Genomic DNA, 16,904 nt, shown 5'->3' on the forward strand with positions numbered 1-16,904 from the left:
AACACAAAAGTACTTCTTGTCATTCTGTCAGATTTTAATGGGGGTTTGTTAGCCAAGAAAGCGACATCTGTAGGAGGACTGTCACTGTGCAACCAGCCTTGATGTCCCACCCCCCCCCAAGTTAGCCAGGTCCTGTTTGTATTTCTATCCCATCTACATATTTTCTGCTCTTTTTTTTTGTTTCGCTTTATCTGTTTATTTTATTTTCTCGTATGTCTCCCTCTCCAAAAGCTCGGTGAGCTGTCTGTGTGTAATATTAATGATGTTTCGTTTTACCCCCCCCTTTTTTTCCTCCGCAATTGTAACCGTCCAATTACCCCACTCTTCCGAGCCGTCCCCGTCGCTGCTGCTCCACCCCGTCTGCCGATCCGGGGAGGGCTGCAGACTACCACATGCCTCCTCCGATACATGTGGAGTCGCCAGCTGCTTCTTTTCACCTGACAGTGAGGATTTTCACCAGGGGGACACAGCACGTGGGAGGGTCACATTATTCCCCCTCCCCCGAACAGGCGCGCCGACCGACCAGAGGGGGCGCTAGTGCGGCGACCAGGACACAAACCCACATACAGCTTCCCACCCGCAGACACGGCCGCTTGTGTCTGTAGGGACGCCCGACCAAGTCGGCGGTAACGTGGGGATTTGAACCGGCGATCCCCGTGTTGGTAGGCAGTGGAATAGACCGCTACGCTACCCGGATGCCCCGTTAATAGTGTTTCTGAGGAGTGCCTCTGAAAAGAGGAGTGAAGATCGCATCATAGTCTGGGAGCGACTGCTGGATTACTCTCCGGCATTGAATGTGAAGTCCCTCTGCTGTGCGCTGCATCGTCGACACTGCATACACACGGCGTTGTCCTCCGTCCTTACCTGCATCTCGCTCTCTTCCTCCCTCTGCCGTCCATCTTTTAATAATAATAATAATAAATAAATCTTATATAGTGCTTTTCTAATACTCAAAGTCGCTTTACAATAAACAGGGTGAAACAAGACGACAGGTAAACATAACACAGACACACAGGGGTGGATGGGAAGGGGGGCTATGAGAGGGAGAAGCGACAGCCACACATGACGCCAGCAGTACTCTCCGACTTGGACAGATACAAAAGGGCAAGAAAAACAAACATCATAAATCACATAAATCACAGATGAAGTCTGAAGAGGTGAGTCCCGACCAATGACCTGAATGTGGGCAGCCCGCTGCAGTGTCCGATGCGCTTGGGGAGGGAGTTGAGGGAGGGGGCAGGTCGAGCGCTCGGTCCCCAGCCTGTCCCAGACCAGGGGTGGATGAGCGGACGGGGGGGGGGGGGGCACGAGAAGGCAATGGAGAAAAGGTGTGTCTTCAGACGGGATTGGAAGAGTGGGAGGGATTCTGAGTCTCTAATGATTTGGGGAAGTGAGTTCCAGAGCCTGGGAGCTGCTCTGGAGAAGGCTCGGTCACTAAAGCCGTGGAGGTTGGACCTGGGAGTAGAGAGAAGGGAGGCTGAGGTGGATCTGAGGGACCGAGAGGTTTGGTAGGGGGAGAGGAGATCGGTGAGGTATGGGGGAGCCAGTTTGTGAAGGGCTTTATAAGTAAGAACCTGTATTTTGTAATTGATGCGGTGGGAGATGGGTAGCCAGTGGAGGTCTTTTAGGACTGGAGTGATGTGGTGCCAGGATTTGGTGAAAGTTAAAAGTCGGGCGGATGCGTTCTGGACCAATTGGAGTCTCTCGATAGAGCTAGCACTGATGCCATAGAGGAGTGAGTTGCAGTAATCAAGGTGGGAGGAGATGAAAGCATGGATCAGTATCTCAGCAGCAGGGCGTGTGAGAGAGGGTCTTATTTTTGCAATGTTGCGAAGGTGGTAGAAGGAGGATTTGACCATTTGGCGGATATGTGGCTCAAGGGAGAGGGCAGGATCAAGGATCACACCAAGGTTGCGTGCCTGGGAGGAAGGGGAGACAGTAGTGCCATCGATGGTGAGTGCGAGGTTGTTGATTTGGCTGAGAGTGGACTTGGAGCCAATGAAGAGGAGTTCAGTTTTGTCACTGTTGAGTTTGAGAAGGTTTTATTGCATCCAGAATTGAATTGCAGACAGACAGGAGTCGATATGAGAGAGGAGTGGATTGTGAGGGGATTTGGTGTTGAGGTATATCTGGGTGTCATCAGCATAACAGTGGAAGTTTTTTTGGCGCGTTGGAGCACGATCTTGATCTCTGCAGGTAACACCGCTTCAAGTACATCGAGTGACCTCATCATCAGTACTCTGCGACTGGATACTCATAGTCCTTAAAGAAATACATTAATCGTGTGTGTGTCATACGGCAGCGGCATGGTGGCCCAGTGGTTAGCGCTGTTGCCTCACAGCCAGAAGATCCTGGGTTCGAACCCCAGGCCGTCCCAGGTCCTTACTGTGTGGCGTTTGCATGTTCTCCCCGTGTCTGCGTGGGTTTCCTCCGGGCACTCCGGTTTCCTCCCACCATCAAAAAAAGAAAAAGACTTGCATTAGGGTTAATACACCTGACTGTGCCCCTGACCAAGGCAATAGGGAAAAGAACTGGAGTTGGTCCCCGGGTGCTGCACGGCGGCTGCCCACTGCTCCTAGCTATACAGCTAGGATGGGTTAAATGCAGAGAGTAAATTTCATTTGTATGTATGTACAAAATGACTAATAAAGAGTATTCTATTCTATTTTATACTCTAATCAGGTGGGGCACGTTGCATTAGAATAGTTTGACGGCTCACAAAGTCAACACAGTGTTTTGCGCTCCCATCCATTGATGCAGGAGGGAACTGGGCACCAAGTAGAGCAGCAATGATGCGTTTACAAACACATTTCTATATTTTCTTTTATTAAAATATGCTAATGATACATGTAAATACAAGAATTTTTTTGCAAACTTGCTTTATTTTTGGGGAAATAATGTGACACTCATACTGAGAATTCACTTGACTCTGACTATAAGTCAAGATTTCTTCCAACATGCAATTCGACCACCATCCGAATAGCCTGCTTCAGGGGCCGTCTGTTTCACCGTTCCCATTTATAAAAAGAAAAAAAAATGTTTTCTTGGGATTTGAAAATTGTGGTTGTCAACGTTTTGATTTCCCCAGTACGATGTAAATTGGTACGCTGCCCAACAACGTATATAGGGAGATGGACGGCTGCAGTAGTTTGTGTCCATCACTGTGCTCCAGTGATGTCAGATAGGAGGTAAACAGCACCATCTGGGAGGGTTGTAATTACGCTGCCAGTTTACAGCACAGCCAGGAGGCAACTTCCAGGTCCAGGTGTTCCCTGTGTTTTTGCCGTGCATCTGCATACTCTTACACCTCCAGACCTACATGTCTTAACGCCACATGCCCACACTCCATCATACTTATGCGCGCGCGCACCCGCACACACACACGCACACACACACACACACACACACACACACACACACACACACACACACACACACACACACACACATGCAGACACATACAGACACACAAATACACACATGCAGGCATGCACATGCAAGCACACACACACACACAATTTATGATTTCATTGCCTTGTATCTATTAAAACATTGAAAGATTTCCTCATCAATTAATTTTAACAACATCATAGAGCAAACTAGAGTTCAGGAGAGAGAAAATGGGATTGTTTTTGTAATTGAAATTCAGTGGCAGCAAATTGATAAAACCGACCATTTATGCGTCAAAACTATTGTGCTGTTCATAATATGGCTACAGGGCTCCGGTCATTGTTTATTTGAATCTTTTGATTTAGTCAGTGCAAGGGTTAGCTCCCACTTAAGAAATCACATTCACATTCAAGTCCAACATTGCCAGTTTTGGGTATCTATTATAAAGCTGTTTGGCTTCATGACCACGTATGGCTGAAAGAGATATCTGGCTAGTTAACGTGCAGCCAAGCACTCAGGGCTTTATAGCAGTAGATGCTGCTGTAGTGGGTGATGTACACTCGGCTTTAAGGCACCAGCCAACACTCCCGAGGGTGATAGAGATATCAGATCGACACTCTGATAATGAGATAGGAAGGGAGCAAGTAAGAGAGAGAGAGAGACTCATCTATGATGGGAAGTGGTTGTCCTTGCTTGACTTTTCACACCTGAAAAAAAAAAATAACAAGGCAGGTGCTCATGAATTTCCAGATGCCTATTAATATACTGTTTTGCTAAGTCACACAACATGTGAAATTAGCAGGAAGCATTTTGGTGTGGTGCCAATGTGACGAGAAAGAGGTGGGGACCGATTTTGAAAGGGAGAAGTGCAATGGAAAAATAATGATGATTGCTGTTATGTGTAAATCTTAAGGGCCTCGTATATTCCGATCCGTTTTCCCACTCATCGATTTTACTGCAATACGGTCTGTAACAGAATAGATCCAACCGCAGTGCTGTGTTCTACTGTGGGTGTGTGGGTGTATGTCTTTTTTTTTTCGATGGAGAGAAGCAGAGGGACAGACAGACGGACAGACAGTCAGACAAGACAGATGGAAAGATGGACAGACAGATAGACAGACGGACGGACGGACGGGCAGACAGACAGACAGACAGACAGATGGGCAGACAGATAGACAGACAGAAATAGACAGAAAGACAGATAGACGGATGGACAGACACAGCTAGACAAACAGATAGAGAGCAGATCAAGTACAGTGGTACACACTGTTAGCATATGCATGTGTAGGTGCATGCCATAATAACTGCAACACTTTTAACGAAGAAGACACATTTTGCTCATTAAGTTCACATCTGGAAAACTCACAACTAAAACCCTAGAAGAAGAAGAGTTTTGATGATTTGCTGCTGAAGAGTAGCATTCGAATAAGAGAAGGGGAAAGCACAGTGAGGCAGAAAGCCCCAGCTGGGATAGTCTACTGGGCTTTTCTAGTAAAGAGAATTGTCCCCATGAAGCAGAAAGTGGCTTCATTCGAGTGGAAACGGATATTTTTAGCATGAGACAATAGGCAGCCAGCTGAGAAAGTTTCCCTCTGGTTATGGTCTCAAAATTAAGCGAGGATAGCTGAATTGCAACCTCCCAAACCCCAGCCACCGTGACCTTAAGTATAGGCCGTGGCCTTTGTATTCAAATGTGATCACCGGAGGACACAACGTACAATGTGGCATGTGGCTCACGGTTGAGGTTGATGTAAAAGTTGTGCATTATTCATTCTTCAGTGTAAGGTTGACGTTGAAGTCTGGATTCTCCACACTGACTTTGCGCTTCCCTCTGTCTCTCTTCCAGGACTACACTTTGACTATGTACTTCCAGCAAGCGTGGCGGGACAAGCGTCTGTCGTACTCTGAGATTGCCCTCAATCTGACTCTGGATAATCGAGTGGCGGACCAGCTGTGGGTCCCGGACACCTACTTTCTCAATGACAAGAAGTCCTTCGTCCATGGCGTCACAGTCAAGAACAGAATGATCCGTCTCCACCCTGATGGAACAGTGCTTTATGGACTCAGGTAAGCCATTTACTGTTGTCGTTCTATGCGGTCTCAAGATCATCATTGTCAGTGTATTGGTCACGATTTATAACCTAAAGATATAGGTGTATTTGATGTACTGTATTTCATTAGGCTGTTTAAATGACAGAGTCGGAACAAGTGAGGGCCTCCATAACTCCCCCCCCACCACCATCTGTTTTTGGTCAGCGTGCTTTACAATGAACTTACTATGTGCAGGAGGTAAATGCTTTACAGCCTTTCCTAGCCTCTGTTGGTCATCAGTATCAATAACTGACTGATTATGATCAGTAATGGAATGGTGGGGTGCAAAATGAAGAAGGGTAATTGATAGCACTTGATCTGTCATGTCCATCTACCTCAGACATGTATGTAAGTAACCTGCTAACATTTATTTCAACATCTCTGATATATTCTCTGCACCATTGCAATTTATCGCCTCTTATTTTGCCTGTATTGTAGTTAATCCTTGTGTATAGTATATATCTGAAGATTGTTGTGTTGTTATTCTGTGTTAAGTACACTGTGAGAGCCAGGAAACCGGAGTCAAATTCCATGTACATGCAAACCTACATGGCCAATAAACCTGATTCTGGTTCCGATTCTGATTGTGAAAGCGGGTTCTCCACACCTAGAAAATATTTCCCTGTGGGGATGGTCTGTGATATCTCTGAGAAGATTGTCATTTATAATTGATAAATCATAATCAATAATGTAGCAGTTCAATACAAACACAGAGACTGTATTTGCATTGCTGCAGCATACTTGATTGCACCGGCCAGCATTTTCCTCCCATCATCTCAGTGCAGCTGCTGGTCACTGCTGCCTGCTCCTCTGATCTGTAGCCTATTTCATGTGAGTGTGATGGTTGTACAAATGATCTGAAATTAGTGCCTGCATTTGAAAGATAAAATTTAGATTGCGAATTTGGGACGTTAGCATTGCAGTGTTCATTCATACTCTGCTACACTCTCTCTCTCTCTCTCTCTCTCTCTCTCTCTCTCTCTCTCTCTCTCTCTCTCTCTCTCTCTCTCTCTCTCTCTCTCTCTCTCTCTCTCTCTCTCTCTCTCTCTCTCTCTCTCTCTCTCTCTCTCTCTCTCTCTCTCTCTCTCTCTCTCTCTCTCTCTCTCTCTCTCTCTCTCTCTCTCTCTCTCTCTCTCTCTCTCTCTCTCTCTCTCTCTCTCTCTCTCTCTCTCTCTCTCTCTCTCTCTCTCTCTCTCTGCCGGCTGAGATGCCCTTCTTGTACGAAGGCCGCTTAAAAAATTTAAGTATCTGCACTGCACCAGATAATTCATTGCTATTCACTGTTTTAAAAATCAACAAATATAATTCATAATGCCCTGACTCAGTGCTGTAGGCACATGACATATTTTTTTTCATACCAGCAGGAAAAAAAAAACAAAGAAAAAAAAAGAATAACATGGAGAAGTGTTATTAATTTGAGAGGATGGGTGCAACGGAGACTGGTGTGGTTGTTTGCTCGGATACCTGGTTCATGTCAGTGCTGGTGCCTCCTGGCTCCTCTACCATTTGGTTTCTGGGTCTGGTACTGGGTTTCATTTGATGCTAGTCCGTCCAGACACAAACTGCTGTCAGAGGCAGCCTGGCCAGATGCCTGTGTGCTCAGAGCACGCTGACACATACCTGTAGAGACGGGTAGGCTGGTTGCAACAGCAGGACTCTGGGTGGAGAAGATGGCTAACTGAGAGGAGTTGCAGGGTCTTCATTGCTAAAGCTCAGTTGAAAAGCAGGCCAGGGAGGGAAAGCATAACGCAGTGGTACACCTCCCTTTTCCCACGCACCCATTTTTCCACACTTCCTTTTTACCCCACACATCTTTTTTCCTACGTCCCCTAAAGAGAGGGAGAGTACACGCATACACACACACACACATACACACACACGTCCTCTTGTACGGTATGTCTTTGAATAAAATCGGGTATAACTGCTACCACCTAATCATCATTTGTGTAAGTAAAGCTTATTTAAGCATAATATATTCATAACATTATGAATATTGATATATAAGATTTCATGCTACAAGATTTCCTTCCACAATAATCCCTCCACAATAAAATGTCAAATTAAATATGCTGCCTGCTATTTTTGGGGTCGGAGCTGAATTAACGGACATTGTAACGAACACTGAAAGATAGTACAATTAACAAACACCGTACCATCTGGAGAAGTGCAGTAGATTGATATTATATTCATTTAGCACATACCTATGTGATGCTATATATCTTATACGTAGATATATATGTATATATCTACATGCATACATCACAATATCCATAAATGTGAAATTCTTAGAGGGCCAAGTTGAGTTATCAACCATCAGAGTGAGGACACTTTTGCAAGGAGACAACATTTTGGCCGGTCCTCATTTCTTTAAGGGTCTGTTTTAGGGTAAGGACTTGGGTTTAGGGGTTAGAATTAGAATTAGGATGAGGTTAGGATAAGGGTTAAGGTTAGGCATGTAGTTCTGGTTGTGAAGGTTAGGGGCTGAGGGAAAGCAAATGAGTATAGTAAATGAGGGACCTTCACAAAATTAGAAGTAGTGTGTGTGCATTTCTGTTACCTTTTGGAGACCTTTTCCAGTATAAACACTAATCTTGTTGGGACCAGTAGTTCTCATGGGGACCAAAGCCTGGTCCTTGTGAGGGAAAACATTGTTTCCTTTTTTTTTGTTGTTGGAATTTTCCCCCTTTCTTCTCCCCAATTGTACTTGGCCAATTACCCTATTTGCTGAGCCATCCCGGTCGCTACTCCACTCCCTCTGCCAATCCAGGGGAGGCTGCAGACTACCACATGCCTCCTCCAATACATGTGGAGTCGCCAGCTGCTTCTTTTCACCTGACATTGAGGGGTTTCGCCAGGGGGACGTAGCACGTGGGAGGATCACGCTATTCCCCCCAGTTCCCCCTCCCCCCGAACAGGTGCCCCAACCAACCAGAGGAGGTGCTAGTGCAGCAACCAGGATACATTCCCACATCCAGCTTCCCCACCCGCAGACACGGCCAATTGTGTCTGGAGGGACGCTCGACCAAGCCGGAGGCAACACAGGGATTCGAACCCGCCGATCCCCGTGTTGGCAGGCAACGGAATGGACCGCTACGCTACCGGGGCGCCCCAGAAAACATCATTTCTAACGTCCTGGTTAAGATTAGGTGTAAGGTGTGAATTGAGGTTAGGTTAAGGTTTGGGTTAGGCTGTCCACAATGAATGGAAGTCAATGCAATGTCCTAATTTTGTGCCTAAGAAGGATAGCTCCGTAAACTTTTGTGTGTGTGTGTGTGTGTGTGTGTGTGTGTGTGTGTGTGTGTGCGTGCGTGTGTGTACACATGCATGCGTGAGTGACTGCATGGGTGGATGGGGGATTGTTATTTTTGGGGTGTGTGCAGAGGAGGAGGGCTGAGGCTGTTGTTTACCACCTTATTCCCTGACTGTAGCGCACCCCAATCCTGCCAAATCCTGGTCTTCAATTACCGGGAGGAGCAGAAAATTACAACAGTGCTCCCAACTGTCACTTTAGAGCTTAGTTTGACTATCAAGTAGGAGCAGCCTGATCTAATTATCAAGCCCCTGAAAAGGCTCAGCCAATAACAGGAATACCGCCCAGGCAGTGAGGGGACACGTGCATGCACACGCACACGCACGCGCACGCGCACACACTAAAAAGAAATTTGATGATACACAACCTCTCTTTAGTGTTTTTTGTAGTGTTTCATACAGGATGCGTAATGACAGAAAAATTTTTTTTTTTCAAGAGCGTACTCAGGGCTGCTGCTCCACTTTGCTTAAAATTCAGTGTGAGAGAGAGATCCATACACTGACTGAAGGCCAGACTTAATTCAAAATGGAGAAATTACTAGAATTCTTTCCCTCGCTGTCTCTCTCTCTTCTCTTTCTTACGCTGTCCCTTTCTTTCTCTCTTTCTCTGTGAATATTGTAAGTCCCTTTGTGAAAGGACATATCCTTGTGCCATGGAGACTGACATCCTCTTTTGTCAGGGCAAGATTTTTTTCACTCCACAGCTCAATAGATGACTTCGCATGGCCAGGAGGAGAAAACTGCTGAGTGGAGGATGAGAGGGATTTGAATAACCCCCTTTTTTTTTTCCTGCCAATACCATCGATATGGGCTTAGCATAGCTTTCTAAGCTGCATATCTCTGTTTCAAATCAATGATCAGCCAGGACAGTGTCGGAGTGATTTGACACAACTTGTGTTTGGATGAGAGTCTCGATGCGTTTGCTGTAATTTGGAGTTGAGAAGCCTTTCCCCAGTTTCAGGCATGTTTGGGATAATGCTCTCGCATACATATGAGGCTCTTGTGGAGCCAACGCAGACATTTTATTTTCAGATTTGGCAACAGTGCCTGGACAGGGAAAACCAATCAGGCGTGCCATGTTTTCCTCAGCTCAACACAGGCTCTCTATTCAAAATGGAGGTAGCCTCTCCCTTTTTATTTCCTTTTCAACCTGATTAGTCAGCTCCCACAAACGATATGCAATTCCAGAATTAATTAAAAAAAAGTAAATTTAGACAATTAACAAAAAAATTTTTGTAGATTTTTATCGCGCATTTCACTTTCGACAAAGCCACCGACATCTCTAATAAAGCCACCGGTTTGAGGATTGGTCTTCCTTCTCTGCATATTTATGTTTGTCAGGTCTCTGTTGCAGCTCTCCCTTGAAATGAGATTCTGTCTGGGAATTCATGGTGGTTGTGTTGTGTCCATAAACAAGGTCATTTGGAAGAAAGGTGCACAGGCTGCCTTAGGGGGTCCACACACTGCCTGGGTTGAACTGTGAGGGAGCATGCATGAGGAAAAACAAAACAGCCTTTTTTTAGACCTCCATGTCCTATTAGCTCCGACACAGAGCAAATGTACCGTGTTTGAATCTGCGTGATCTGGTGGAACGTGGCCTCTCCCCCGGCAGGTTGTGCTGAGAGAGGGACCGGCCTGATGTTAATGAAGAGCAAACAGGGCTACGGTCCACGATCACTGCTGCAAAGGTCTACAGCACACTCCCTCCTACCGCGATGGAGAGGAGGAGAGACAAAGAGACAGACAAGGAATTCTGCCAGAGAGAAGTTTATCTGTTTCCTCTTCTCCCTGGTCACTTGGTGTCCATTGAAGGGATGAGCTGCTGTTGATGTGGGCAAACCCATCTGACATGCCAGCATCACAGCCAATGCAAGGGAAAAATTTTGATCAGTATTGCACCGTCTCTCCGCGACGAAAAAGCTTCGACACTTGTGCCGATGATGTAGGTGGGCTATAAATAGGCTGTTATTTCTACCCCTGCCATTTTGGCCTCATTTACACATTTCCCCTGTGCTTCCTGTGCCAATGTGATGACTTAGTGGTAGTGATGGTGCTGATGGTGAGTGACTGGCTGGCGAGCATAACATCCCAGTAAGTTCCGGCCATATAGGGGTAAACTAGGACAGCAGTAAGACTCCTGTGTTAATCCTCCATTGCACCATGGCCCTGCTAACTGGCTCTTATGTAAGAGCCCAGAGAGCAAGGAGAGAGAGAGAGGGGGGGGGAGAGAGAGAGAGAGAGAGAGAGAGAGAGAGAGAGAGAGAGAGAGAGAGAGAGAGAGAGAGAGAGAGAGAGAGAGAGAGAGACTGCGTCTCAAAAAAATGAAATCCCAAACTTGCCTGGCTGGGCCCAGGGGAGCTGCAAGTCTTATGTGGAAGGATTTCAAATTAACTTGTGCTCTTAATTATTAAAGACAAAGCACTCTTCAAGATTAGCTTGTACTTCTGGTGAAGTTATGAGAGGAAATATATTGTGATTTAGGTTTCCAACTACCTTTCTGCCTGATGGTATGTCAACCGTAGTCTGTTCTTATTAACCAGCTTGGGCAAAAGCTGAACACTCAGAGCTGGTTTATCTTGTCTCCATGTCTGCTGTCTCCAGGCTCAAATTTGAGCACAACACAGGAAAGATGATATCAAGCCTTTTATTTTTACTTTCCTTTTCCTTTTTTCCATTGCAATTTCCATTGCAAGTTTCATATCTATCCAACAATCTATTCTGTCTATTCAGCACTCGCAGTATGCCGGCTAGGTGAGGTCACTGACCAACCATTTTTATCGCTGTGCTCAAACAAACCACAAAAGCCCCACTACATGAATCTATACTAATCATCACTAACAAAGGACATCCAAGGTCATGACTGAAACTTAAACATAAACACTGATTTCTCCTACAAGCCACCATTATGAATTATATTGCATGATGGTATCACGTTCTATATCTTACCAGTTTGTGCATGTGTGTGTCTGTGTGTGTGTTTGTTTGTCTGTGTGTGTGTGTGTGTGTGTGTGTGTGTGTGTGTGTGTGTGTGTGTGTGTGTGTGTTTTCTAACAAGACCAGGGTGGTAGGTTTAGTGTCTGTAATTGCATGTGCCAGTTGTGTGTCCTGTCTCTGTTGGAGAGCCGGAGGGTTTTGGCACAGGTGCCAGCCAGTTTCAGCTCTGGTCAACTTGTCTTATGTGTAGCAGGAACTATGCCACCTTAAGTGAACCTTTCAGATATGGACGGCTTGCATGCAAGGACCTTTTATTATAGTAGACTCCTGGAACATACCTGCTCCAAAACTATCTAAACACGGCTCAGTGGGGCATAGCGGATACAGCAGCCTGAATGTTCCCATGAAAACTGACTGATTAAAGTAAAAGGAATTTTGGAGACAGGAAAAAGGATGCCTTAGACCAAGGAAACCACTGTTAGCTTGGTGCCCAACCTATTGGATGCCATTACGTTGAGCTAGCAGGTGCAGAAGAAGGGTAGAAAAGGAAAACGTGAAAAGACTGAGGACAAGGCAGGTCACATTCATTAGTGATGAGGGAAAGCGAGAGGCGTTCACTAGATTTCAGTCAAGGCCTATCATCAATGAAGATGTGTGGTGTTCTTTCGGAAACCTAAGTAGGAACTGTATTGAAAATTTCAGACTTTGCAAACTATGCACAATTCCGGGTCGATTTTGGTCTTCATTTGACATTGTATAGATTTCTCCTTCAACCTGGCATTTTTGGAAGATCTGGCATGCTGTGAGGAGGTCAAAATGGATTCTTGCTCATGCCGCTTTACGTGCGTATCACACTCACTAATGAATGTCAAATAAAATGAATGCCTGCGCTACCCGCCGCCTTAGCTTGGTCTGTGATGAATCTCTCTTTCCCTTCCCACTCTTTGTGTAGGATCACCACAACGGCCGCCTGTATGATGGACCTGCGCCGCTACCCTTTGGATGAGCAAAACTGCACCCTGGAGATTGAAAGCTGTAAGTACCGTCGTCCCTGACAACTGGCTCTCCCCTACCACAAGCTCGCACACCCACATGTGGATGAGGCATAAATAGATCCCACTTACACAGCGCCAGATTTGATACAGCCCGCCTAGTGGTGGTGAGGCACAGTTTTGATAAGAACGCATGTAAAGCGCTGAGAAAGGCCGATGAGAAGAAATCACAAGATAGGCATCGTGGAGAGGAGCATCACTAATGGCTCAGCGGCCGATAACATCCACCCTAATTAGTTCAACTCAAATTTATTTGCTGCCCTAGCCGTTAAAGGACATTGTTTGTGTCCAGAGTTTCAAGGATGTAGAGATAGCATATGTAATGTGTGGTATCTATCTCCTCGAAGTGCATTTTCCACCTCCCAAAACTGCCTGTTCGGTTACACACTAAAGCCAGCTTGTTTCACAACGAGTGCGCAGTCGTACGTAGTGCAGAGGACTTGAGTTGGCTAGAGAGAGGCAGGGAGGAAGAGAGAGGGAGGAAGAGAGAGAGAGAGAGAGAGAAGAAACATAAGAGAGAAAGACGAGGTCTTCTCTGTGTTTTATCTGGTTCCCTGGAGACATGGATTATGGGGCTGAGATGTGGCATGGAGGGCTCAGTCTTCCTGGGTTTGATCACACTATTGCCTTCAGCACTGAGCAGCACGAAAACAGTGTGGGTCAAACCCGTCTCGCTTTGCTCCTCTCCCATTGTGCCGTCGTCTTTCTCCTTCTCTCTATCTCTCACTCACCCGCTTTCTGTTCACGTCTTTATACCTACCTCTATCCACTCTCTTCTGTCCTCCAGCCTGTTGGCTTCTCTCTCTCTCTCTCTCTCTCTCTCTCTCTCTGTGTCTCTCTCTTTCTGGTTCCCTCTCTCATCTCCTTTCTTTGCACGGTTTCATCCTTTTCTCTTTTTTCTCCCTGCCTTTTTATCTTTCTCCATCACGCGCACTTTTTTTTCTCCTTTTCTCTCCCACACAGGGATATATACACATGCACACACAAAATGTACGCTCTCAGCTTCACACACATGCATGCAGACATGTATGCAGACTTGCATGTGAGCACACATTCACATGCATGCACACACGTGCACATGCACATACGCACACACGCACACAATCACATACAATCAAGCACAATTACACACAGTTCACACAGCTCACGTGGGCTCCAGTTTTGATCACTAGGCAGTATCTGCTCTCATATGGATTAACTGGCGATGGTTTTAACGTCGGAGTCGCTTCATGCCAGAGCGCGCTATTTTATTCAGACTAATGAGCCCAGAGAACTCTCACTTCCCTTGATAAACTTGATGCATTTTTAACCGACAGAAGTCTTAAAACCCGAGATCCCTATGAGCACCAGCAGCCCACTACTATGTCCCAGGCCAGTGATCTGACATGTTGGATCACTGATCTCCACCACCCTCTTGAGAGAAAATATGTTTATACATATATATATATATATATATATATATATATATATATATACACACGCACATACATATAGATAGATAGGTAGATAGATAGATAGATATAGATATATAAATATATTTATATATAGCATTTTTTTTCCAGAAACCGTTAATGGTGTTGATAAAAATGCTCAACAAATGAGCAGAATATCAATATAGATGTAGGAAAACAAACTTTTAATACATAGCAGTACAAGCTTGTTTTGTGCGTCATGCACTCATTAGCAGCTGATGAGTGCGTGACGCATGAAACAAGCTTGTACTGCTATGTATTAAAAGTTTGTTTTCCTACATCTATATATATATTTGTGTGTTTGTGTGTGTGTGCTATATATATGTGCAGGCCATCACAGAGCCTGGCGGCCTGTGATGGCCTGGCGGCCTGTCCAGGATGTTTCCCCGCCTGCCGCCCAATGACTGCTGGGATAGGCTCCAGCATCCCCACGACCCTGAGAGCAGAATAAGCAGTTTAGATAATGGATGGATGGATGGAGAGATATATATAGATAGATATGTATGTATATATGTATATATGTATATATACACACACACACACACACACACACACATATATAAACATGCATACATATATATACGTGTTTATATATGTATATATATATGTTTATGCATAAATATATGTGTGTGTGTGCAAATACACACCCCCATATGTATATGCAATCATTTACCCATATCCACTACCTTCTTTCTTTGTCTCGCACTCTTCTCTCTTATATTTTCTCTCTCTCTCTGGACTGACATAACAGGCACAGTCCTGAACAAGCACGGTGATGTAATAGGTTGACAGACTTCTGTCCAAAAAATGTAGTGTTTGAAACAGAGACAATGGCCCAGAACTAATGGAGTTGATGTAAACTGAGTGACCAGCAAACACAGAAGCCATGAAGTCCTCCCTCCCTCCCTTTCTTCCTCCCTTTCTTCCACTCCCCTCCTCCCCCCCAACCCAGCCCCCTCTGATCAGAACTGGACTGAGCTGTAAATCAAACAGGCCGCATAGTGGACTCTGGCTGGCTAATTGGGGTGATTCTGGGTTGCTCAATCTGCTCAAGATAATGCACATGGTAGTGCTGTGCTGTGAGAACTGTTTCATTCGTCGATTTTTGTTCTCGGGGCTTTTTATTCAACACATTATAAACCACGGCCGGGCTTTGATACGTTTTCACCAGACCGTGTTTTGACCTGAACTGATTTCGTTACGTTTTATTTTACAGTATCATGGCCTGAAAAAAACCAAAATAATTATGCAAATTTCAAAGCAAAATCAGAGAAGGAGGTCTTGTTAGTTAAAAAGCAAGACACCTGCCCAAATAGTGATAACACCCCGCCACTACCTATTTCCAGCCTCACCTGAATGTCAATGCGAGTAGAAGGAGGAATTACGTCTCAATTTAAAAAAAAAAAAATCAAAGGCTCAGGGTTTAATTATTCATTGCATCTAAATAGGTCGCTGCCTGTTATTATGAGTACGAGGCAGACAAAGTAGAACTCAGAGCAGGGAGATGCCTGCCTGCTGTTTCGCTTATGATGCTGTACATGACAGAGGCAGACACTGCGACAGAAGGGTCCCCCGCTGCAATGTCCATGTGCACCAACCGGCTGCATCCGGCTCAAAATATCTGGTGCTTGTGATATTCTCATGCACATTCAAAATGGCACTTGTTTGTCTAAACTAGAATTTAAAAGGGGAAAGAAGAGTGAGAGAGAGAAAGAAAGAAAGCCTGTGCATTGAATGCACAACAACCGCCGCGTGTTTTGTTTTCCATATGGTTCTTGCTATCAAAACCTTTTGGAGGTGCATCTCCAAAGGTGTGTGTCTTTTACCTTAAGCTGTGGCAAGATCATTAAGTGATACCAACATACTGATGAAGTACTCCTATGCACGCTGAAGACCCTCGTGCCTGTTTCATATTTTAATTTGTTTGATTCTCTGTAAAAGACAGTAGCAGGAAAATGCCGCATGCGCATTTTGCCACCAGAGTTAACCTGAATCCCTCATCACCAACCTCAGGTGACAGGTGGCTAAAAACATTTGGGGTCAGACAGGATAATGTGACTCTGCATGTACAAATTCACACATTTTAACGTGTTCAACATTGCTGCAGCATGTGAGAATTGAAAAAGAGAATGACCATAATAGTACTCTTCATTTGTTCTAGTCACTGGTAATCCCTAATTCTGCAAGGGCTCTCTTCTTCTCCTCCTGCAGATGGTTACACCACAGATGACATAGAGTTTTACTGGCGAGGTGGAGATGGAGCAGTGTCAGGCGTCGACAGAATAGAGTTGCCGCAGTTTTCTATTGTCGACTACAAACTCATCTCCAAGAACGTGGTCTTCTCCACAGGTAGGACAGAGAGCAAGAACGTTTGCACAGGTTTTACTTTTCACAGGTTTGACTTTCCCAATGAGCCTATTGCCATATATAGCAGCTGGAAGGCTGAGCTGTACCGTAACAGTTTTAGCATGCGGCAAACATCATAAGGTTTATTCTGTAACAGCCATTTTTATGTTTGACGTTAAAATTGAATATGAAAAGAACATATTGAAAAGTGCTATGGCAGGCTTTCCGGTGTCACAGAAAATATCGCTTCTTGTGGGCGTCATTCAGGAAATTCTATTCCTGAAACAATTTCATCCCTCCCCCTACCTCC

The 16,904-nt window shown here is 45.2% G+C and overlaps 1 protein-coding gene across 3 annotated transcripts in view; it reads left to right on the top strand.

The window, feature by feature from the left end:
* The window catches only part of gabrb2a (gamma-aminobutyric acid type A receptor subunit beta2a), a 42,940-nt gene that overhangs the window by 21,664 nt on the left and 4,372 nt on the right, over positions 1 to 16,904 (top strand). For all 3 annotated transcript variants that reach the window (XM_056295082.1, XM_056295090.1, XM_056295098.1), the window contains exons 4-6: positions 5,237 to 5,457; positions 12,677 to 12,759; positions 16,460 to 16,597. In XM_056295082.1, the coding sequence (XP_056151057.1) occupies positions 5,237 to 5,457; positions 12,677 to 12,759; positions 16,460 to 16,597 (442 nt within the window). The remainder of the gene's footprint in view (positions 1 to 5,236; positions 5,458 to 12,676; positions 12,760 to 16,459; positions 16,598 to 16,904) is intronic.

This window comes from Lampris incognitus, chromosome 1 (assembly GCF_029633865.1).
Source record: "Lampris incognitus isolate fLamInc1 chromosome 1, fLamInc1.hap2, whole genome shotgun sequence".
In the NCBI taxonomy this organism is placed as follows: domain Eukaryota; kingdom Metazoa; phylum Chordata; class Actinopteri; order Lampriformes; family Lampridae; genus Lampris; species Lampris incognitus.